The sequence below is a fragment of the Drosophila takahashii genome, chromosome 2L (assembly GCF_030179915.1).
Source record: "Drosophila takahashii strain IR98-3 E-12201 chromosome 2L, DtakHiC1v2, whole genome shotgun sequence".
Classification (NCBI taxonomy): domain Eukaryota; kingdom Metazoa; phylum Arthropoda; class Insecta; order Diptera; family Drosophilidae; genus Drosophila; species Drosophila takahashii.
Genome location: NC_091678.1, coordinates 2,361,549 through 2,387,176, shown reverse-complemented (window position 1 = coordinate 2,387,176; position 25,628 = coordinate 2,361,549). Strand labels below are relative to the sequence as shown.

Sequence of the window (25,628 nt, the reverse complement as noted above, 5' to 3'; positions counted from 1 at the left end):
TTGCAACAACAGCAGCAACCACTTTTGACCTAAATTTCAAGTTAAATGCATTTTAAACTCATTGAATCGATCTACAGCAGCCGCAGCAACAACACTTGGCTCAGGCAGCCTCCAGTGTTTTTGTACATTTTAAAATTGAAAATACGTCGAGCAAAAAAAAAGCAGAATAGAGTCGGAATAAATAGGCGGCAGATTTAATTACACAAGTTGCACGGAAATCGATTACACTTATGGCAAAGAAATTGCATGGAAAATTTGATTAGTTATTTATGGGATAAAAAATATAACACAATTTTTTTTTGATAAAAAAATTGTAGATTGATTTGAAGGTTTAAAATCTTTTACAAAAGAAACTTCTGTAAGGAAACACTATAAAATATATTTTTAACCAAATAATATCCAAATTGAAAAGATAGATTTATGAAAGAATTTTTTTAAAGATTAAGTAAATTTTTTTAATAATATACGTTTTTATGAGAATATCCATTTTCTTTGTTTTTATGAATTTTGTACTTCTTTTATAATAATAATATTTTAGGCGACGCAAACTTGATTGTTAGATAGCCATGCCCGATTTTCTAAGAAGTGTATACAATGGCAGAAAAATAGGAAAAAATAAATAAATTATACAACTTGCAATTGCCAAGTTGTTGGTTGCCGTGGTTGTTGTTTCTCTTGTTGTTGGTTTACGCGCTACGTTGGTGTTGCCTCCGTTGCCGTTTGGGACAACAATGTTGGCTGGAAATGCCGTCACCAACGACCAAGAGTCTTCGATATTGGCAAGAAACGCCGGTCTGTGAGGCGGACGAGCTCCGAATGTACGTCAGCATCATCCAAGTTGGCTTGTTTGGCTTTGTTTGTGCGACTGCTGCTGCTTTTGCTGCTGCTGCTGCTGCACACACAAATTGAGCAATTCCAGTCAACAACTCCTACTTCTAGTTGAAAAGTAGCCAAGTTGCTTCTCTCCTTTAACTGCCAGCAGAAAGAGAAAAATATTTAATAGAAAAACCAACCAGGCAGCCAAACAGCAAAACAGCCAGCAGACCATTAGGCAATATCAAATACGGTCATAAGTCTTGGTAGCAGGTTCTTTGCTTGGTTTGGTAATTTATACTTGAATTTTCTTCCTCCACCTCGACTTCTTGGCCAAGTGACGGCGATAAGTAGCACGCAGTGTTGGCCAGTCAGCCAGCCAAGTCTCTAGGATTGGTTATGTTTTATCGCCACTGTGCGGGTTGTGGGACACATGGCACCTAGGATTGGGTTAATGTGCTTATTTTCACTGAGCTTACAGTCGAAACCTGATCATAGAAATGTTTAAAATAAAACAAAAAATTGCTAATGAACTTTATATTTTATTCAGTTTAAAATTCATTATAAAATATATTATTGCTACATTTTATTTGCTAGTCTATCTAAAATGTGGGGCTGTTTTATTTTTGGTATTTATAACATTTTATTGGATATTCTATTTCGTTAGCTTTAAAAACAAACATTTTAAAAACATTTTTTTTAATAAATAACCTTAGAGTATTTCCTTATGAACATATTCAAATTTTTATATTTTGTTTTCCAATCTATAAAAATTGTTTCACAAAATTTTTTTAATGCTCTCATTCTATGATAGAAATATATTTTTTTTCTAATTCTAAAACTCCCAATTTATTCAAGTCAATGGCCAGACATGCCCAAATTCCCATCATAGCTCATTTCCCGCGTTCCCATCATATTTAAAGTTCATCCAGTATTTTCCTGCCATTCCGGCTGTGCTGTCACTGGTTTGATGATGAATTTGCGTTGCTTTGACATTTGGCCAATTGGCATTGGGACACGGCAGAAAAACTCAGCGTTCCCGGTCAAAAAAATAACAAAAAATAAAAGAAAGACCAGGCAACTTTGCAATGGCATTGGCCAGGAGCAGGGCCATGGCAACCGGTTCCCCCATCGCCAAATGATCATCATCATCATCATCGGCATCAGCATAAAAATAAATTTCAATATTGTACCATTTAACGGTTCCCGAAGATGCCGAGTGAGGAGTCTGCCGACTCCCAGTTTCCCCAGCGAAATGTTCTTTTAACTGCAGAAAGCCAGAAGATGACTCCGGGTCTCCAGTCATCACACATTTTCCTCCAGAGATTCTTCGTTCTTCGCATTTCTTCGGTTTATTTTTATTTTTTAGTTTTTTTCCACAAACAGTGGTAAATTCGCTGGGATATCAAATACAGAAATCAACTGTCATGTTGTATGTCAATGACGGAAGGCATGCGAATCTGTGGCCCAGGCTCCTTGGTTCTTTTTGCGATTCTTGTTTGTTGTCGGGCCTGTGGAATTGTTTTGGCGCGCGCAAACTTCATTCTAGCGGTACTTGACCAGCTCCCAACTCTCCAGATCTCCAGCTTTTGGCTGCCAGCTCCATCTCCCTCTAATCTTTATGGCTCTGAAGATTCGAAAATTAGTATGTGGTCGTAAATAACAGCGAAAGTATAAGTCCAACTCGCGGCCCACGTCCCCAGATTTTATTTCTCTTCGGCCCGAAATGCATTTGACACCCGGAGTCGAAAAAGCCCGGCATTTATGTAACTCTGTCGGTTTATTGCATCCATAAAAATAACGAAAACTGCTGCAGTTTCGTTTCATTACACTTTGTCCCACTGACACACTAGCATTCCGAAAAAGAAGAAAAAATAACTACAAAAACATAACTGCCCAGGCAACAATGAGGCACACTCCTAACCCATCCACGTTCGTAGAGAAATGAATTGAGGCCCGAAGTGCCATAAAGGAGAATACGACTCTCGAAATGCGGCGAAAAAGGTAGGGAATTCCAAGTTAGAACTAGGAATGCCCTAGCATTTGGAAATACTTCTTTTGTTAATTGATCGTTAATGAAGGCTATAACATATTTGGTAGTTAGCTTGTTTATACTAAAAAAAATTATAAATTGTTAGATTTTTAAAAAAAGTGTATGAAAAGTCTAGACTGATTAAATAATTGGATTATTTAATTATTGTAATATATATTTAAACTTAAAATTGACACTTTTAAAAATTATTCAAACTACCCTTTTAATCAACTAAACTTAAATTATTATCATTAAATTAAATTATTATCATTATTAAATGATCAAAATTAATTTACTGTGAAAATTACAACAGAAATATTAAAACTTTTTCCATATTTTCTATAATTTCTTAATAATAAAAATTCTAAAAAAATCCAAAATCTTCTAAATCAAGTGATGCAAGTGGGAACCCGCATAATACAGTGCTAGTCATGAAAGTAATAACGCTTGCAATGGCATGACCAAATTATGTTAAATAGCATGGCGACGGACGACGACGACTTCTTCTTCTCCTACACTCATAGAAATTTTTACCCTAAATCGCCCTAAAAAACTGACTTTTCGCCCGTGGATTTAGAAAATCGCCCATAAATCGTATCCGCTGGCGATTCGCCCGTGTATTTAGAAAAATTTTCTAAAAAATCCCGATGGAAATTTGGTTTAATTTAGGGTGATTTTTCTTGAAATAAGAAATATTTTCCTGTTTTTAGGGTGATTTGCCCTAATTTTAAGGTGTATTTTTCTAAAATTAAGGGCGAATTTTCTGTTTTTATAGGCAAATGCCCTAAAAAATTAGACAAATTAAAAAAAATCGTGTTTGAGCATGCTTAACTGAATTTGGGAAGCATGTTTTTTTTTAATCGTCTATATTCTGGGAACTGGGACTGCTTTAATTAAACAACACCGGCGGAGGACACCGTTTCATATTATTGTATTGGTGTGTAGTTTATATGGGAGCCGGGTTAAGAGGGGGGCCCGATCTATACAGCACAGCCGTTAGAACTGAAAAATCATGTTTGTAAATGAATTAGGGAAATAAATATGAGGAGAAAAAACAACTTACTTTTTTTGGCCATGGCGAGAATCGAACCCACGACATCTCGGTTTAGAGTCTAACGTCCTACCGCTGCACCACAGACCCATCGCGCAAGACGACGAACAAACTCTGCACACATCTTATTTTCTTGAGGTCTACGTTATAATATGACTAAAGGCAACTAAACCGTATATTTTTTTCCTGACGACTGTGACAATTAGTCCCGTTTTCTTGCCCGCAAACACAAAGTATGCTTTTAACTCAGAACTCCCATACGTTTTTAAGGTTTAAAGACTACTTTAATTTAAAATTCGGACGAAAAAATGTCCTCAGTATTATAATGTTTACAAAAAAAAAAAAAAACATAAAAATCAAGTTGAATCACACAGGGTTCGAACCCACAACCCCACGACCTTAGTCCTCATAAAGCTAAGTTGAAAGCGCAAGTGATTAGACCGCTGGGCTACCGAATTTCACACTTTTGGAGTGATTTTTAAGGCGAATCGCCCTTGTATTTAAAAAATTTTAGAAAAAAAATTAGGGCAATTCGCCGTTGGATTTAGAAAAGGTCAAAACGAAGCAAATCGAAAAAAATCGCCCTAAATATTAGAAAAATAGAAAAATTAACCCTAAAAATATTTTTTTATGGTATCCTGCCTTAAATTTATGGCAAATTTGTCGTGAAAATAGAAAATTTTTCTCAGTTCAAAGGCGAAAAATTTTTTAGGGCGATTTTCTAAAATGTAGAAAATTATTTTTATGAGTGTAGAAGGGGCAAAAAGGAAGTTGCAACGCCGACGCGGTTGTGTCCCACTTTTCCGATTCTCGCTAATTGAGCAACTGATTTTCCACTGAATGAAATGTGAAACCGGCCAAAGACTCAATGTGTTTATAGGCATTGCCTGGCCATAAATAGACCTGGCCGCTGTTTTCATTCATAAAAATCATCAGAATGGGTGGTTTGGAATCGGTAAACTCTCTCTGCCGCTACCGAACCAAACCAATTTTGTAATTACAACAACCGACCGGAGTCTCCGGATCGGCCCCAAAACCATATAAGTTAAGCCCAACCTTTTTGGTTTTCCTTGTGTGTTTGTGTTGTGTGCATTGTTTTGTTGAATTACGGCCTCTCGAACAAAAAAGTCATTTGTGCCAGTTTTTCCTACCAATGCACCACTCAAAGACTATTGACTGTGGTCTAGCACAAAAAAAATACTATAGTATTTATCATAACCGAACTAATTTTTCTACCTTTTTCTTTATCTCATTGCAGGTAAGCACACACAACCACCAGCGATAAATGCTAATCTATGTCGGTCAAAAAAGTAAAAACAAACGTAAGCTTGTAGATAATTAAAAGATTGAGATAAAATTCTTGTTTGGGGTGGGTTTCAAAAATATGAGTTGGAGGTCATTTCAATGGGTGGTTATCAGAAATACAGATAAGGAAGTTTCAAAACTACTTCCAACTGTTTAATTGCCGAGTTTAAGGATCTAGTAGTTTATTACCCGCTACTTTCCTAACTGTAATCGTTAAAAGATTTTCCCGAACATGACTTCGACCTGCAGTCAAATTGTACATTTTTACTACCCATTTTGTCCGAAATGCCAATAAAAATGTACAGAAATCCGCAAGTTCCCAGTTTTCTTATGACTCCTGGTTCAAAGCTTAGCCGAAAATATTTATTTCACTAATGGCTCATTTAGGCCGTTTGATTTTCTCAGCGACCTGAGCGCTTTCCCTGTAAATTGTTCCCTCCCCATTCTTTTTTTTTTATGGCTCACTATATTCGACAACCACATAAGAGGGAAAAACTGAACAGGGAAAACCCGCAGCTTTAGTTTACGATCGCATAACTTAGCATTTGCTTATCTAATCGGCCCAAGTGCAATCAAAACTGGCCGAAAAAGAAACCAAATTGTACAATACAACATCGATATTGGCGGAAAAATAACCAGAAATTGAATTGCAGCTGCAGATAACCACCACCCCTTGTCATATTTTACTTTTCACCTTCTTTTTTTTTTCTTGGCCAAAATCGAACGCAAACTCGTATGGGAAATGGAAATGCACCGAAAATTCCATTCAAATTGGGAAACTGCTTTGGTTTTCATCTAAGCCGCCCAGTTTTGCAGGATTGCGTATCCCGGAACAATGTTAAATGTCAAACATTTCTAATTGGATGAAAAGGGGGGTTGGGCAAAAGGAAAACCAAAGATCAAACGGATTCGATCATGAATGACGGCGATCACGATGACGTGGCCCCATCAAGTTCACTTTCACTTAGTGTCAACGGCAGCCGGGCAAAAAGCAAAAAGCAGCCGCTGACGATGACAATCATCGATCTTCATCGGTAGGAGTACCCTAGGTTTCCCCTTTTTTCCCCCGCTTTTCCCCGGTTTTCCCTGGCTTTTCCCCCTAGTTTCGCTGGCCAAACAAAATTTATGTGCAAAGGCAAAACTTGACTGCGGTCTGTCGAAGGTTCGTTGCCATTTGACGGCGATCGACGATCAACGATCTCTTGTATATATATACACACAACCGCAAAGCGCTTTTCCTCCTTTAGTACCGTACATTTTGGTATTTTTTTTTTGTAAATTAAAAACGAAAGTAGCTGTGAGTTGGTCTGCGAAAATTTATGCAGTCGCGCAATTATTTCGTTTTTTTCTCCTGCCGCAAGTTTTCTCGCGTTGCAAGACGCCTTGTTATGGGCCTGTATTATATATCTTTTTTTATAGGATCTACAGTGTAGGGAAGCTGCACGTAAGGAAGTTTAATATTGTTGCCAAGGTTAGGGGAACAGTCAGGGGTTTAAAAGATTGCAGGTGTACTTAATTCCTTTTAATGCATATATAATAAGGAAATTTGTATTTAACTTTGAACAAAGTTCAGGAAATATTTTAAATATATGTTTGTAATTTAACAAAGTGCTGTGAATACTTGAGATTATTTTCTAATATTACAAAATGCAATGAAAAATTTAGATATACTATTTAATTTTTTTTTTAAATTTACAATCAGTTTTGAGTATTTTATATATATTTTCTCATTTTTTAACATTTATTTGGCAGTAATATAAATAATAGATTAAAAATTGAAAGAATTTCTTGTTTTGCCTCTAATATAATGTTTTACTTGATTTATTCGTGCTTTATGCTCGTGTTAAAATTATTTATTATTTTTTTTATTTAATGCAGGGTAGCCACAAATCGAACTCTTCCTACTTTTCCTAGCCCTGTTAAGTTTTCCGCCTTTGTTTTGCTCCGCTTAAGCGCCCTGTGGCTCTCCTTGTTAAGTTACTCAATTGGCAACGAGTTGTTAACCTTTTTGGCTGCACCTTCTCCGATTTCCCCCTACACAGTTCGATCTTCGATTGGTTTTTCGGTTTGGCGAGAGTTTCGCATGAGGTCCCCCGAAGCGTTGACATTTAATGATGAATTTGACACACAAGGGCACGACAACGAATCATTTGCTGTTGGTCATCTGTCAGCCTTCCTCCCTCCCCTCTCTTTAAATATGCCCTTCATCGCGTCCTTTCCTTGGAATCGGACAGATGATTAATTTTGGGGATACCTAAAGACAATCAATCCAGGTGGTCCTTTGGGTCCCCCTTTTATTTTGGGTCTTGGCTTTTATACATTTCTGTTTTCCGTACAGATCATCGTTGTGCAATCCTCATAAATAACGATGATTGCTGTTGATTGGTAATGTAACCAGCGGCAAGTGATGGGGGAAATCTTGATTGTCCTGTGCATAACTAAATAAGCTGGCCACACTGCAATTGCCTATAATGGCATAGCATTTTTTGAAAAAGTTGGGAAATCTGTTAGCGGCGATTTGGTGTGAGATCAAATTGCTGTAGGTCTTTAAAATCGATTTGTTATTTAAGATTTCAAAATATACAGTGGGCAGTTCTTTTTCTGATTTCATAGTACTCGGACACTATTTAAATTGTTCTTTTAATGACACTAAACCTTAAAAAATTAGTTTTTCTGAAGTTATTAAATTTTTTGAATTTATAAAATTACTATTTTTACTGAAAGTAAAAAATATTTTAGCTGCAAGACTTACCCGTTTTCCTGCACATATGATGCATACTATGGTCATGATCGCACGGCGCACACTTGGCTAAAACTTTCCATTTCATTTTCGCATTCTTTTCGCTTTCATTTTCATTTGCCACTGCCCCCTTTTCCCACCTCTCACCCCTTCGATCCTGAAAGTGTATTTTATGTATTTTTAAATGCATTTCTAAATGAATTGTAATACCGTCTGCCCCATGAAGTCGGATTGCCAGACACGACCTGTGCGAGCGAGTGTATGTGCGATGTCTATCGCCCAAAAGTCGAGTTGAGTTTCGGTTGGAGTTTGAGTTTGAGTTGAGTCCCCTTCCCGGCCAACTTGCAAACTCATGTGCGGCAATAAAAATAAAAATAAAAACTACATACTCGTATCGGCACAACAGCAGAAAAAAAGAAACACAATCAAATGCAAACATATGCTGCCGCTGAACGTTGAAGGTGATTTTTACTTTTACTTACTGAAATTCATGTGCACGATTTTCCACCATCGGACGTCGATTTCAAATGCCGAGCTTTCAAATGAAGAGGCAACAACCAGGCAGGCAGCATCCATCCACGCAGAAGTCTCTCCAAAATCCAGATGCGAAAGATGATGGAGCTACCAATAAAAAAAAGCCTACTCCTTCTCATCGCCCTTCTTCACCTCCTCACCACGAAAAACAGATCCATTGAAAGTGAAATGTTGCCTCTAAACTATTGTTTTGTAATTTTGTTGTGCGTTGTTTCCCCCTTTTTTGGAAATCAATTTCTGACATTTTTCCTATTGTAATTTCCTAGACAACATAGCATAATATAAAGGATGCCGCTTTACGCCTTTGTGTGTGGTCACCTCACCGCCTGGATGACTAGATTTTTATAACATTTATTTAATTCACTTCTTTATGACTTGTTTGGCTGGGCTGTTATGAGTTGCCCGCGGAGTTTTAATTAGTTTGGTCTGGTCTGGACCGAGGTTTCCTTTAATCTCGAGCAATTGTAATCTCGGCTTTAATTGTTGCCTTATGGCTTTGTAATTTGATTTTGCGGTTGGACTTTTATTGAGGTTGCAATAATGTGAAAATCGACGGAAATCGCAATTAGATTGATTACGCAATGATCTGAAGGCTTACGTATATTTTGAGATCTATGAAGGGGTAGAAGGTTTAGTTTTAAAATTTAAAAAAAAAAGAAATACGTTTTATTAAGTTAAAGAGTGGAATAATTTTAAAACTAATTTTAAAACACAAGTGTTATACTTTTTCATTGATATTTACTAAATTTGTTGTAGCTGTTTCTTGATTTAACCCATAAACCACATGACCTTTTTTTGATTAGTCCGTACCCAATATCCATTTCTTCTTAAGCTCTCCCTTTCTCCACTCCATAATGGTGACTAATTACCGGGCATAAACGATGTCACCCATGCAGGTGATCTCATCCGATGCGATACCATATTCCCACTCAGCGTGATGCACACATGATGCACACTTCCCACAGAGCGCGCCGAACGAAAGTGAAACTGGGAAAAGAAAGAGGAGAGGCGGAAGAAACTGAAGTTTCCAATATTTTTTTGTTTTTCTTAAATATTACACAATGGTCCCCCGAGCCGAATGCGAGCGCGAACGCCCATCCAAGTCAATATTATGTTATGTTAATAACTCTGATGCCGCCAATGGGACAAGGTAACAACAAAGTTGGACCCGAAACCAAAACTTTCCCACTCTAGCTGGGCAATGCAATGCAATGCAGGCGAAATTCTTGGCATGCAACGCAGAACTGGTCGGATGTTTCGGATACGTTGACTCGCCTCTGAATCGGATTCGATCGCTGCCAGCGGTTCCGGATCGAATCGGATCGGCAGACAAGCGGACAAACAAACAGACAGTATGTCTGAACCCCCTTCGGTATCCCCTGGCATCCCCCTGTCCGAGTATCTCTTTGGCCCTCGCTTCGATCCGCTTTTTTTCGTAAATGGAGCTTGAAGCGCGACCGCGCACCGCAGGCGATGATCAAGCGAGTACACTGAGGAAAATTGAATAAATCTATCTTAAAAACATCCCAAAAGACAGTCCGCTAAATTGTTCAGAAATTTTGCATTTTTTTAAAAAAATAAATAAAAGAAATTTTTTTTTAGTTTTTCCCCTTTTTGTAAAAATTTAAATGATTGTCAGAATAATTACATATATTTATTTTTTCAACATTTAATTTTATATTTATTTAATATATATATTTTATATTTAATAAATATTATTGGTTTTTTGTTTATTTTTTAGACATATTGATTAAAAATTTGCAAAATAGGGATACATCTAAAGGACTTTCTTTTTTAATTTTTTCTTTGTTTTCTTCAGTGCTCCGAACCATTGACACACAACCGCTAAAACGACGACATTCGCTTTCATTTCCAACTGCAGTTCCTCTCAGCTGCTGGTCAGTCACACTTGCTACCCAGTGCCATAGCACACCATATTTTCATGCCATGCCGTGCCATGCACTTGCCACTCGGCCCCCTCTCCACTCCTCTGCAGTCGACGCCACTGCGACCCCTTTTCCCCCGATTCCCCCTTTGCAGCTCGATGGTTCATCGGTTTGTTGCACTTGATGTTCGGTCTCCCTGTTTCTGTTCAAGTTTCGTTTGTGTTGCGCAGTTTCGCTTTCGATTTCTTTTGTACTTTCGATTTTCCATACCCTTGAATAAGTTGTCAAAAGTGTTTTGGCGTTTGTTACCCCGTAGCTCTTGATAGGTTTCTATAAAATGGGAAAACAAGAATTCAGAAAAAATAAAAAACAAACCGTTTGATCTATTCAATTAGTAAAATAAAATAAATGTATTATTTATCAATGGATTTCTTATATACCCTCTAGTATCTTCAGATATAGGTTTATAAAACTTTTGGAATATGCATGGTATTTTTACCTCCCACTTTGTTTACTATAGTAAAACTTATAAATATGCTCATGGCATTAACCCTTGTCCCTACCCTCTTGAAGTCAATCAACCTGCGACTTGGCTGATCGCAAACCACTTTCTTCTCCCAGCTTTCTGTCCCTTTTTCTTTTTAGTTGTTTTTGATCGGGGTCTGGGGGACTTAATAATCGTGCGAAACTTATTAATCATATTTCATGTCGGAGACGCCGCCATGCGTGGTGGGTAAGGGCATATATATACGGTATACTTATAGTTATGAATGAGCAGAGATTAGCCGTCATTGGCTTAATCGGGCCTAAGATCAGCGACGGCCCTTTTGGCCAACAAATCGGGGGCCACTTTCATTTTTATTTCAGCCGGAGTTGAATTCCGAACTGAGGAACTGAAGAGGCGCTTCGATTCATGGTCAGCGAAGAAAGTTATTCTCACACATTAATTATGCTCCTCCGAAACCTCCCCATCGATTGATTGATACGATTTATAACCGGAAAAAATAAAAAAAAAACTGTTTCTGGTAAAAATCGTTTTCATTCATTGATGGCCAGTCAAGTAATTCCAATTGTCTCACTCAATCTTGTTTTTCTCGATCGGCTGGCCCACTTTACAGAAGGTATGACTGTATGACAAAGACCCAGACTTCGCCAGACTTCTTCTTCATTTACTTTACAATTTGACGGTTCAATTATAAGAATTGATGGCCTGTAATTTTCATGTCCCATGCTAAAGTGTTATTTAAGAGAAATTCCCAAAATGGTTTCGTTTTCTCAAGAATTTTGGTTGCTTGGGATTTTTTGTTGTCACCGCGTTTCAGGGAATTTTATATCAAATTAACATAGAGTCAAAATCTGCCAAGTGGGCCACCCCTGTTCCGAAGGTCCGATTTTCATCGAACTTTTTTACTTTTCCGGTTTACAACGAAAATATAAGAACTTCATTTGAACGGTTTTGCGAAATTTTGAGTTTTACCGGAGTTATAGGGGTCAAAACATGGCATTTTTGACACTTTTTCGAAAAAGTTGCACTCAGTCAAAAATTCATAACTTCGGAACGGTAAGAGATATCTTTATGATGTTTTCACTAATCGCTCAAGAATTATTATGGCTTTCCATAAAAAAATTTAAAAAAAAATTAAAATTTATTTTTCTTAAAAATAAATCAACATTTTTTTTTAGTTTTTATTTTTTTCAGTGTTCTTCACCAGCTATAGAGTTTAAAACCATTTGAAAATGAAGTTTGATTCATTACGAAAAAGATCCAAAAAAAAAAAAGAGTGGCCCGGACAAAGGTTTTTCGCAATATCGATTTGAAGAAGGGCGCACAGCGGTTTTCCATACAAAAACGGCTTGCTCATGAAAATTGGCTGGTCAACACATGCCGTTGCGCGCGTAGCGTCAGCCGACTGCAGCTGTCAATGGGGCACTTCTTGTCGTTTTGTATGGGAATCCGCTGTGCGCCCTTCTTCAAATCGATATTGCGAAAAACCTTTGTCCGGGCCACTCTTTTTTTTTTTTGGATCTTTTTCGTAATGAATCAAACTTCATTTTCAAATGGTTTTAAACTCTATAGCTGGTGAAGAACACTGAAAAAAATAAAAACTAAAAAAAAATGTTGATTTATTTTTAAGAAAAATAAATTTTAATTTTTTTTTACATTTTTTTATGGAAAGCCATAATAATTCTTGAGCGATTAGTGACAACATCATAAAGATATCTCTTACCGTTCCGAAGTTATGAATTAATGACTGAGTGCAACTTTTTCGAAAAAGTGTCAAAAATGCCATGTTTTGACCCCTATAACTCCGGTAAAACTCAAAATTTCGCAAAACCGTTCAAATGAAGTTCTTATATTTTCGTTGTGAACCGGAAAAGTAAAAAAGTTCGATGAAAATCGGACCTTCGGAACAGGGGTGGCCCACTTGGCAGATTTTGACTCCATATTGGTTAGAGTTTTGCGGAAGTGATTTAAATTCCACGAACAATAAAAAACTTTTACAAAAAAGCCTGTTTGTTTGTTATGATTGAAGATTAATCTAACGACTTTTATTGATGAATAACTTGTAGCTCGCACGTGTTTTAATTATAATACTTGACTTTCATGGCTTTATTGAATGGTAAATCAAATTAAAATAAAAAAACTATTTGATAACTTTGGCAGAAATTAGTAACCAGAAAACAAAAAATTGTTTATAGCAGCGGGGTTCGGATGAGGAAAACCTGTTGCCATCTCTTTGCCAACTGGATGGATGTGGTGGCTAATGATGATTTAGTCAGCTGTTGTTGTTTTTGTGGTTGAGGATGTTGGTCCGATCCGATGGCCTGCCTATTAAGCCGCAACTTAGAAACTCGAAGCGAAACAACAAATGCAATGGCAAGATTGAAAATACACATGTATAAATAAACAAAACAAAAAAAAGAAGGAAAATAAATAAATAAACAAACAAAGCTAGCAGCTAAAGCAGGCTGAAATTGAGTTAAAAGCCCAAGAGATTCGACGAGATATTCAAGAGATTGAAGCTGCAAACAACTTTCCACTCCAACTCGAAGTTGTTTGGGACTTGACTTGACTTTGACTTGGACTTGGACATGATCCACGTGTGCGTGCGGCTCACTAGCTAAACACAAAGTTGGATAGATATATAGATAGATATATATGTGATATGCGATATGTGGAGGGGATGCCACAAATTGTTTATTTGTCAATCGCTTTTTGGCTTATTAGCCGCTGCGGCAGCAAAAGTGAAATTTTCCACAGCTCCTCGAAGCTCAAAGCTGGAAGCCCGAAGTCTCTCGATTTATGGCCAGCGGTACGATTCAGCTAATAGCCCCGACTGCTGCCAATAAATCAGCGGCTTGGCTGTGAGTGAAAAACGTGACTTTTGATTTGACATTTCACAGTCATAAGTATGCGACTACCCTGGGTTTTCTTATCAAATTAAATCGAAAACAAGTCGTCGTCGGTCTCTCATGCAATTTAAATTCATTTGCAGCCGGGGGTTCGGCCTCATCTCGAACGGCTTGAATGTCATCTCGAATGTGGCTAAATGTCAAAATGCATCAGCCTCTCTCATCTTCTGAGACATCTTCCCCGCTGCTAATTGAGTCATTTGGTTCTCCATCCCCCGTCTCTTATTTTTTCTATAACTATTTAATTCAGCAACCGAACGAACTAACCGAATGCATTCTCTATTCGTATCTTGCACGCTTGCGCAATAGCGTTCCTCGTCGAATCTGGCGGAACCAGTAAGTATAAAGCTGCATATATATTGCGGATAAGTATGCGCTAAGATCTAGCCAAGTTACCCATGTCTGTCATACATAATTGTGTTTGCATGACTTCATATCGAGTGTTTTCTGTATGTGATTCTTTGATAGATAGCACAAGTTTTAATTCTCACTTCATTTTCTTGTTGTATATTGAAAGACACCCATTTCATTATACACTTTTTAGATATGTATATTTATTAGGTAGTTAAAATACAAAAATTTATTTATTAAATATCAACAACAGAAAAACAAAACATTTTTTAATAAATTGTTTTTATAATCCTATATTTATTAGGTATTTTAAATATCATGTTGAATTCTTATATTTATTATAACTCAATTTTAAAAATATTCTAACTGAATTAATTAACAAATCATAACCTCTTTAAAATATTTAGAATAATAAGTAAACTTTAATTTAAAACCTTCTAAATGGTAATGGTTTTCAATTGAACGATTTTTTGGAAACAAATTGCCCAAAAACCTTGCCTTATAGCCGACTTAATACTCGGTTCTCAGCAGTCACAACCTTTTGATTTGTCATTAGCATTCGTATTTGTGGCTGAGTTACTCACTCGGCGCGATCAATCAGTTGGGCTTTTGTTTTTTTGTATTTTTTTCTGGTTCATTCCACATTTGCACGGCGCACTTTGCTTCATTAGCCAGCGCCTGGGGGCGTTTGCCACGCCCATTATCCCAGAGACTTACTCAAAATTCTGCACGCGCAGCCCCAAAGACCCCCTTTTACTCCCCCACCCCCCTTAGTAAGCCCCATTTCATTTGAAAATCTCCCATTTGTGTGTCAGCAGCGACATGCGCGATGCATAAATATTCAGCATGTGGCTTGGTTTCGATTCGAAATACCCTAAAAACAGAAGTTGGGTTGGGTTAAGCCTTCGAAGTTGGCTCCTGAATAATGAAGCTTTTGGAGACTTGGAATACACTTAAGAACAGGTAGCCAAGGTTTTAAATAATATATAGGTAGTAAAGTAAAGATTACGGAATAAGAAATTGTAATTATTGTTTAAAAATACTTGAACTAAATATATTTTTAATTACTAGTATTTTATCTACTCATAATCATCTTGTTAGTTTTAATGTAAGAAGCTGTTGTCTTAAACTTGCATGATTGACCTTATGAAAAGTAACTATTTTCCCACAGCTACCATTTGCCAAACAATTATCAAAAAGTGTTTACTAAGGGTATATTAGCATCCATATAAGTAGTTTCTTTTTCTTTGTATTTGATCAATTCTTCTGGGGGGCAATGAAAATGAAAAACAGTTCGCACAATTTGGAAGACAATTGTGACTCATTTAGTCACGAATTTTTCCTATTTTGTTGCCTGTATCAGTTTTTTTGTATATAATTTTTTGCAAACAACCAAAACAGCGACTGCGGCTGGCATTGATAATTTATGTTTGAGTGTCTGAATGTCTGGTAGAGTCGGTCTACGTGGTCTCGGGTATTACGAGTAGCCAACGGTATTTTTTTGGGACCCCCTTTTCCACATCGGAGCACTGAAGTCCCCACGAGTCGCACAGTTTAGCGGTGGCCGTAATGTTGTGACAAAAGTAGATCGCAATTCGGCGATCGTGTGAGCGAGCCACCGCCACCGATCGCAAAACGGGTCGTTAGAAGGTGCTAGTCTACCCACTAAAACCTGAACTGAACCTATTTCTGTCACTTAACTTCTCGGACCCATTGAAATTTATGTGGAAAACGTGTCGACTGACTTAACCTGATGAAAGGCTGACAGCAGCTGCAAAAGCTTCGAGCTCTTAGCTCCAAGTTGCAACTGCAATTGCAATTGCAGCTACTGTTGCACCAACTGTTGCAAGTCTCTCACTCATTCATTCTCGCTCTCCCCCAGTTATTTGAATACAAACGTGCGACTTTTCACATAAATCAATGTTAATGGCGCATTTAAACGACCCACCACCGTCAACATCCAACACAACAACCACAGAGAATATCATAAAATGCAAAAAGAAAAACCCAAACCAGATAAATAAAATTAGCCAGCGTAATTGCAAACCTGGCAGCCAGAGACCCCAAAAAAAAAGGGGGGAAAATCTGTATATAGAGTAGCTCGATTAGACCTCCGAGGTGCAGAGGAGTGGGAGGTATATTTTTTTCCATTCGACCGACTTTGTTAAGTTGTTGGATAGTTTTTGGAGGCGAGTGAGTGGCCGGGAACTACCGAATTACACATTTCGTTTTTGGACTTTTGGGCTTTGGTTTTCTGTTTTTGTTTTTCCTATTTTATTGTTTTGTTAACATTTTATGGTGTCAGCTTACAAGACATGATCGGGGTCTCGACCGGGATCGAGTCAAAAATCGGGATACCAGGCAGTATTTGAGGTGGCTTTGGTCATTTGCAAAAGGTGACTTAATTGGTGGTTCATTTGAAACTAAAGTAGTGTGAAGTAAAGTATAAAGGCAGTGTGCTAAAATTGTAATTCAATAAAATTGTATTTTACAAAAATTTACGTATTTTTTTTATTATTTTAAATTTTTAAAAAGATTATGCGTTTTTTTATTTATTTTTTTCACATTTCATATTTAGTTATCTATTTAAAACCTGTATTCTTTTCTTAAAAATCACTAATAAAAATTCAATGTAGAGTTGATAAAAATATTTATTTAAAATTATTAAATATTGTTTACTGAGAAATTTTACTTAGTATGGCCCTTGCATTTATGAATAACTTTTTATATCTTTTTTATTTGGGAGTTTCTTAATCTGTTTAAAGTCCAGTGCATTATGAACTACATTCTTTATCAATTAAAAATAATGTATTGCCATTTTAAGATTGTCTCACTTTCCTTAATTACCTACTGATTGACGACCTTAGGCCACCGTTGGAGTTGCCTTAAATTAAATGCCAGTTCAGTTGGGTTCAATTGGAGGGAGCATTGTGCTATCCCCTCCCTACTTGGCACTCTCATTTGCAGCTTTGTCAAATCGAAAAGAAATATATGTACAAGTAGACACCCACCGAAACCAGACCAAAACAATCCGAAACCAGGGACCACCGACAGCAGCCTAATGGCGGGCGCGACTAACGACTGAAATCCACTTTAAATGCGGCCCAATTGTCGCTTATTGTTCGCCTGCTTTTGACTAGAGGTGTGCAAAGGCCAAGACCCCCCGAAACCCCACCAATGTGTGGCAGCCAGTGGTCTGGTTTTTGTAGTTGTTTCTACTTGTAATTTATTTTATTTGCTCTAACCCCCTCACAAAAAAATAAAAATAAATACAAATAAAAGCCAAAGCCACACAGACAGTTAAATTGGCGCACGTCATTAACATTAGTCATGGCTTAGACGAATAGTTTGGGTAAGAACAATATAAATGTGTGTACACTGATAAAAAAAAGGTTGTAATCTCCAATATTTCATATTCATTTTAAATTCATTCTGCTTTTAATTTTTTCCTTTGCGGTTTTTATTAATTGTTAGTTAATTTGAGGACTTTAAACATTAAATAAAATATATTTGTTAAGACTTAATAAATGTATAAAATATTCTAATATTTTCTAATTATATTTATTCACATTGTTGAATAATTTATCAGTGTATCTATCGAGTGGCGGGGTAGTTAACGTAACACGTGCGCGATAAGCAGACAACGTTAAAGCCAAAACACAAGAGGGGGCTAAGAAAATTTGGCATTTTTTAATTAAAAATACATTTAAATTTGTTTTTTTCCAGCTAAGAGATAAGCGAGATATGATAGCGCTCTGTCTACTTTTTCTTTTCGTTTTTTTTCGCCAATGATATTTCCGTAGAAATTTGTTTTGCTAATTAAGATTACACATTTTTCGGTAATTTATTGAACATTCGTTATCGAACGGCTCGAAAATATTTTCATAATTCACTAGATAGACTTTCAAGCCAAAATTATGTAATTTATATTCCATAACAAATCAGCATTGAAATGTGTTTATTAGTCTTATACGACACTTTTGTTTATCATATTTATTAACATATTTATTTTCTCTCTTTCGACATTTCTTTAGGCATCGCGAAAGGTCTCCAAATGCGGATATCTGTTTGTGGCGCCAGATTGGGACTTTAGCAATCCATTGTACAGAACAAAGGTAAGTTCTAGTGATAATATTGATTTTAACATCTTTACGACATCTTTAAAAATAACAATGTTTTCGGTTTATGTAGTCAAATCTAACCAAACAAAAGACATGATTTAATTTATAATCTATAATAAACGTTTTATTTTACTGGAATTGTTGAAACTAAGTAATATTAATCAAAGCAACAAATGTAAATGATATGATCAGTTCTATATGCCCAATATCATAAAGAGATTAGAATCATATGTAAAAGCTTAAAAGTAACGGCTTATCTCTCTTTCATCATTTATAATCTAAAGAAGCGTAGATAAGCGCGACTCTAACCCTTTTTGCAGTCAGTCAGCTTCAAGCCGCAGATCACGCGAGTTATGTACCAACAGTTTAAATATACTTAGACAATAAAAGAGCATTTATTCTTTAACCTACAAGTCCACGTGTTTGTTTCATTCGCTGCTTCAGGAATAGACTTGAATGTATATTTTTAGATGAACACAGGTTTTACAGGAACATTTTAAGAAAAATCTCAGAGCTCAATTGCGAATCTCCAATTATTCTATATGCTCACTAGAGTACGAAACCCATTTAAAACTAGTTCAAGAATAACATCCAAGATCCATATCTAATACGTGGTGAACCTAATGACCGCTACAAGTTTAGCACCTCATCTACTTCAAGCTCTCAAATAAACTGACTGCTTAGAGAGCGATCCTCATCCCAAGAGTTCCACACTTGGCGAACCAGTTCGTTTGGGGGCACCTCGAAAAGAAAAAATCACACCTTGAATGCATTAAGGCTAACCAAATTTCCGATGTCCACTTTCCCAAAAATGCCAAACCACCTATTCCCACTACAAGTAAATCCCATAAAGCAAATTGCCAGCCTTGTCCACCCAGGGGGAGGGGATGGAAAGGGGAGAGGGGGAAGTTTTCAGTTAGGGGAGGGAGTGGGGCTACCGAAGGGGTGGTGTGAAAAGCAGAAACACTTGAGCAAATATTTGACAGCATCTGGCGACGCACCGCAGCCACCGATTTGTTTTTGGACGGTTGGCAAAGAAAGTGCCGCTCCTTAATGGCGAGGGGAAAGGTGACAGGGGGAGGGGGAACACTGCCATGATGATGACAGTTTGACACTTGATGCACTTCAAAAAAGTCTTTTTATATTAGTCCTAACATTCCTACACTCATAAAAAAAATCGCCATTGATTCAAGAAATTCGCCATTGATTCAAGAAAATCGCCTATGATTTTCAGCCAACGGCGATTCGCCATTAATAATGGGAAATAATTTTCTTGAATTTACGGTTTCGCCTTTCTAAAAATCATAACCAATTTTTCTGAATTTTACGGCAAAAAACCCTAAAATTAAGAAAAATTTTCTTAAAAATAGAAAAATAAAAGTATATTTGTTTATAACCTTTTTTTTAATTTTGTCCGACTGATTTTTTTATCACTTTTGCATTTAGGTTTGTTAACTAAGAGGAAACCTTTCATGTTTTAGTGACAATCATAAACATTTTTATTTATTTATTTATTTATTTAATTTAAATTCAAATTTATTATAAATGTTTATTAATTACAATGCATTTTAAGTACAGAAAAAACTTTTTGTAAACATATAAAAGACTTAAGGAAAAATTCTTACCTCGACCTGAACTCGAACTCGCGACCGCTCACACCATAGACAGACATCTTAACCACTCGGCCACGCGTGCTTCTTGCAATGCAATGGCTTAAGATGCCTAAAGTGTTAACGGTCGTATTATTGGTATACCAATTACAATTACTTTAATTAAATCTTGTTAACAACAGTTTTAACAATTTAGTGAATGGAAAACCAAAACAAAAGATTTTTTATACGAAAAAAAAAAAACAATAACTATTAAAAAAAAAAAATCAGACTCGTCCCTGCGTGAAGTCGAACCGCGGTTTCCGCGGCGACTTTTGTACACATGTTTAGTGTCCGAACGCCTCTAACAGCTAGGCCACCATACTAGAACACTAAAAAATTACACAACTTTCCTAAAAAATAGGTATTTATTTTCTAGAATCAAAGGCGATTTCGCCATTAACTCAAGAAAAAAGTCCGGAAAATATTGCCATTAATCCAAGAAAATATCGCCATTAATCCAAGAAAAAAATCAACTATTCTTCTTCTTATTCATTTTATAAAAAATTTTATGGCAAATTTCCATAAACTTAAGAAAATTTTTCTATAATCTAGAAAAATTTTCTTAATTCAATGGCGATTTAAAATCACGGGCGATTTTCTAAAATTAAGGGCGATTTTTTTTCTGAGTGTAAATTTTCCTTTTTTTAGAATTTTAGGTACAGAAATAGAGAAGTATTCTAATAGATATTCCTATTCATCATAGATATTCCTATTAGCTTTAACTTAGATTTCCCAGTCAAATATTCTATTTATTTAGATTAAATAATTTAATTACATAAATAAATAGGTTTTAAAAGTAATAGGTATCTAATAGATATTTCATTTTATAATACATTATTTTAGATTATTAGTTATTTCAGCTCGAAGCAAGAAAAAAAAGAATACCTGGGTCAATGGATACTGAAAATTGCGTTTTATTTAAGATACGTAATTGGTAGAATTTTTGTTTCAGTGCATTCAGTAAACCGAACAGCACCCGCAGTTGCAACAGCTGATAGTCAGTATACCGGCAACGCCTCTTTCACATCCTCATCCTCTTCCTGGGGACTTGGAACTTGGGACTTGGACGTGGTTTTGTGTTTTCAGTTTTCGACCGGGGAACTTGGACGTCGTCACTTCACTCTCTCGTGGCGATTTGTATCTCGACCAATTAGCGAATGACGTAGCGACGTGGCGACAGCAGCGCATCGTTAAAACCGCAACGCAAACGTTCGGCGACATATGCAAATGGCTGCAAACAGTTACAGGTGGTTTCAGGGGTTTCTTTTGGGGGGAAAGGGGGAGGCAGGTGGGTTGGACAGCTAGAAATGGTGGCCAAATGCCTCTCCTCCTCTGATTTTCGCTGAGCGACGGCAAAAGACAGCGATGCTGATGATAATAATAAAAGTGTGCGCATGCGCAGAGCGCACTTCCTTGTTAACAACATAAATTTACGTATGTTTTTTAATAGATGGACAGGTATTTAATTAACATTTGTGCAGAAGCACAGTCGCAGTCGAAGTCGCTCGCAAACCGGATGTTGTTTTCTGCCGCCGAGAGCTGTTGTGCTAGCTCAGCACGGGAAAAGCACTCAGATTCAAGCGAGCGGGGAAGACAATCGTCAAGTGTCTTGAATCGAGGGCGGGGCTAATTGTGGTGCTCGAGCGGGAATGGGAAGGAAATAAATTTAAGCAAACTAACCAGTGGCCAGCGGTGACTTTCTTTTGGCGAATGTTCAAAAGTAATTGAATTAACCAGAAAATTCACTAAACTTTTGCTTTGACTGCACACAAAAAAAAGAGCAGGGATCAAATCGATATGCGCATGTTAAATTTCTGGTATTCATACGCATATTGAAGGTTTTCTGATTTCGAAAAAGAGAGCGATAAAATATATAGCGATATAAGTAACTAATTCTCCTAATGAACCGAATATAAAATGTTAAATGTTTATCCAATGTTCTGTAAAGTATAATAACCTATGGCAAATAATCCATATACTATTTCTAACAAAAAGATTTTGATCTCTTTCAAATATTCATAAATATTGTCTTTAAACTCTATTCTATAAATAATAATATAATATGGGTTAGTGCTTCCTTTGATTTATATCACTTTTTATTCGAGCCATCACCTCACTCCATAGGAAGTAACCTAGTATCTCTTACCAAATTGCCCTCGCTATGGTAATTCCCCACTCAATTTCCATTTCACTAAAGTCTTTTGTATCGGGTTGCTTAATTCTCCCGGCTTCTTGGGAAATATCTCCATCGGCCATCAGTTCTTTATCTCCGCCGAGCCAGTCGTCAAGTGATGGTGCCCCATTCCTTCACTGCCTTCAGCAAATCCACAGCTCTGGGCTCTGGGTTACCCACAAAGAAGAAGTAATGCCTGCTCCCTTTCCTGCCTTTCCATAATGGAACCATAATGTACCACCAGTGGGGCAATTACGTGCTCTGCAGTCTGCAGTCCTCTGCAGTCCACCTCTCCAAGACTTCCGAAACGAACACCACTGAACCCCACCAACAATTGCAGGTGCAGCCAATTTCTTATTGTCTCGACTTTTTGCATTGGCACTTTTTTGTTGTTTGAACATTATTAGGATAGCTTGTGTTTGGGGTCTGCTGGCCATGCACCTGAACTTGATTAGGAGGCCTCGAGGTGTTTAGCTAGCCATGTTTTACCATGGTTTTTGATTAGATTTGGGGGTCTTAGTGGGTGGTAACGATAGGAAGCGAACTTCTACTGAAGAAAGCCGAGATAAAACTACTTAAGTCACTTTCTTTAAATCTCTGAAATTGTTAAACAAATCAATTAAGATATTTTATCCTCCATCTTGTACTAACTGGTCCAAGTCGACTTCCAGATTCCAGCTTCCAGCCCAATAACCCTTAAGACAAATCGACAGTTAAGTTAAGCGTCTGGAGATCCGAAAGTAATTTCTCCGCGTCTGCCGTTGAAACCCTTTTTAGCATAATTTCCGATAATTTCCTTTGACAAGTTAAATGCTGCAATTTGGTATCCGATAATTTATCATATAACTTAATATTGATTACGATTATAAAGGGGGGAAAACTCTGGGGTCTCCTTTTTTTCTTCTTCTTACTATCTCTTGCCCGCTGAGCATCTTTCTCCCTTTGCCGGGCCCCAAAAGCCTAGGAAACGGCAATAAACTTGCGGCTTGGAATTATGCAGATTTTTATCGCCTCGCCAACTTTTCTGCATACAAAGTGCATAATTTCCAGAAAGGAAAAACCTGCTCCAGAGACGACGGACAGACATACGGACAAATGGACATACGGACAGACGGATGGAGAGACGGACACGTGGGCAACATAAGCGCTGGCTGAGCAGCAGCCGATAAGCTTTTGCTGGGGAAATATTTTCATAATGACGACTTTTGCGTGAGGAGGCATTCGAGAGGGGAGTTCAATGGACCTGCTCCTTGAAAAACGCAGACCCCTTCTCTCAAAAACGGAAGTGTTTTCTGCCCCGGGTTGATCTTGAGAGCCAGGCTCTGATAATGAAATTGATAATCACAATCATCATGGTCACGGCTCAGAAATGTTGTTGATTGACAAGTTGGCCAGGAGTCTGAGTCTCTCTCAGGGGCTTTATTAATTAAACCAGGAAGCATTTTCGGCCTGCCTCCGCGGGCAGTCTAAACTCTATAGCTATACTATACAGCTGCTGCAGCTGTGGGGATCTTGAAAAAATATTTATTAAAAATTATGCACGCATTAGCTGGCCCGGCGGTTGGCGGTCTACGGTTGGCGGTCTCCCTGGGCTTTATTAAGGAAGTGTTTTGGCTTGGTGGGCGAATTACACGAAATGCTGCATATTAATTTAGTTTCTCTAGCGGTAATAGCCGCGATTTGCGGTCAGGCTTAGAGACCCAGACTCCTCGCTTTATGGCATTTTGATAGCCGAGAGAATCCGCTATAAAAATAAGCATCCAACATTTTACGACCAATAGCGCCGTTCTCTTTCCATACCCATATCTTTCCAGAGCTCTGATATTTTCTTGCCTTACGCCCACTGAGTGCGTAGTCGTTTCTAATTTCCTCTCGAAAAACTAATTACGAACGAAGCGAGAGAGGGTGAGAAAAACAAATTAGAATATTAACTGAAAATTGTCTACACGTAAGCAAATTCATTAGTCGCAATTAACGGACGATAGGAATGGAGACTATCGATTAAGTTCGCTTCAGATTGCAGTCGTCGTTCCGTTCCGATTGTGGGCGTTCGAATCGAAATGGGTGGACGGATGGAAAAGTGGAAACGGATTGCCGGTGAGACTGCGACTGTGGGTGATGCGGATGAATAGGCGGGAGATTTGTAATCCAGAACTAATGAGTATGCAGTCTGGGCTTGTGGAGAAATAACGATCGATCACCTCTAAACAAATCGATCACGATGCTGTAAGCCCAAAGAAGTTTGTATCGAATTTATGAGCTTGTTAATTGGGTGTTAATGATGGACAGTGAACAGCAAGAAGCCTCGAAATCCTTACATCACGAATACTATTTCAAAACTGTTAATTACATAAAAATGATAAACAAGTTTTATTAAACTACGAGGCAATAAAAAAAAGAAATCCAAACTGAGACAAAAAATAAAACGATTTTTATTGACATTTTAGATAATATTTTGCAATTATGCAGCCATTTTTGTGGTGGCTATAAAATATAAATAAATAAAAACAATTAAAATAAAAATACTGAACTGCAAAAAAATTAATAAAAATATTTTAAAATACGTTTGCTTACTACCAACATTAACCATATTTTATTTGACATTTTGGCAAATACCCAGCAATTATGCAGTTATTTTTGTGGCGATCAATTCTGAGCACATAGCGTACAAGTGGGTTAAGCACATGCATAAAAACCAAACCAAACAAACTAATTTGCACACTTGACGGCCTGCCAACTTGAGAATGGCTGCATGAACGATTGAATGGAATGACTAACTGAATGACTGACTGTCAGACAGCGAGGCAGCTGCTCTGCCGTCTCCCACCGCTAATAAATAGCAATTAGAATAACATGCCAATAAATCTTGGGCTGGCTAAACTCTTTTTCCATAAACTGCAATCGCTGGTTGTCGATGCTGTCGCTGCTTTGGCTGTTTTTGCTGCAGTTGAACGGAACTGAATGCGACCTTGGCTTGCATATGAGTACGAGATGCATATTGCAGATTTGAACACTGACAGAAAAACCTAAGAGCTAAAAATTTGAATAACACTTTTTTCATTTGGATAATTAAGTTTATTTGAAAGAAATATTTTTTATGAAAAGGTATATAATTCTTTAAAATTATTCTGAACACTTTATAATTTAACAGTAAAATATTTTTATGAATTGGTATAAAATTCTTTTAAATTAAATTATTCCTAATCAAAAAACAAATTACAAAAAACTTAAAAATATATTCGTCAAATAAATATTTTATTCTTTAACAAAAACTTTTCCCAGTGTAGTGGAAACTCTCCCAGTTGGCAGCCTCCTCTTCCACCTCCACGACCAGTCGTCTCTTTGTCTCTGTCAGTTTCATTCATAAATAAATACAAAAGTGCAACACCTCTAAATTTATATGTTAATTAGTTGGGCTGCAAGCTGAAACCGCAAATTAGCCCACGACTCGCGAGCGCCTGATGCATTTGCAACTGTCAACGGATGGAGTGGATGGAGTTCTTGACGTGGGTGCTCGCCTCCACCTCCCTATTTCCACCCACCCAAAGGTGTGTTA

General features: G+C 37.2%; 1 protein-coding gene and 1 long non-coding RNA gene across 3 annotated transcripts in view; one reads left to right on the top strand and one right to left on the bottom strand.

Annotated features, from left to right (window-relative positions):
• The window catches only part of osp (myosin phosphatase Rho interacting protein outspread), a 94,037-nt gene that overhangs the window by 33,430 nt on the left and 34,979 nt on the right, over positions 1-25,628 (top strand). For both annotated transcript variants that reach the window (XM_017151640.3, XM_070211864.1), the window contains exon 2: positions 18,161-18,241. In XM_017151640.3, coding sequence (XP_017007129.2) covers positions 18,161-18,241 — 81 coding nt within the window. The remainder of the gene's footprint in view (positions 1-18,160; positions 18,242-25,628) is intronic.
• On the bottom strand, positions 6,547-9,716 carry LOC138913844 (uncharacterized). The gene is made up of 3 exons (XR_011419712.1): positions 9,534-9,716; positions 7,954-9,462; positions 6,547-7,667 (listed from the first exon to the last, which is right to left on the bottom strand). It is a non-coding gene; the product is annotated as an uncharacterized lncRNA (long non-coding RNA).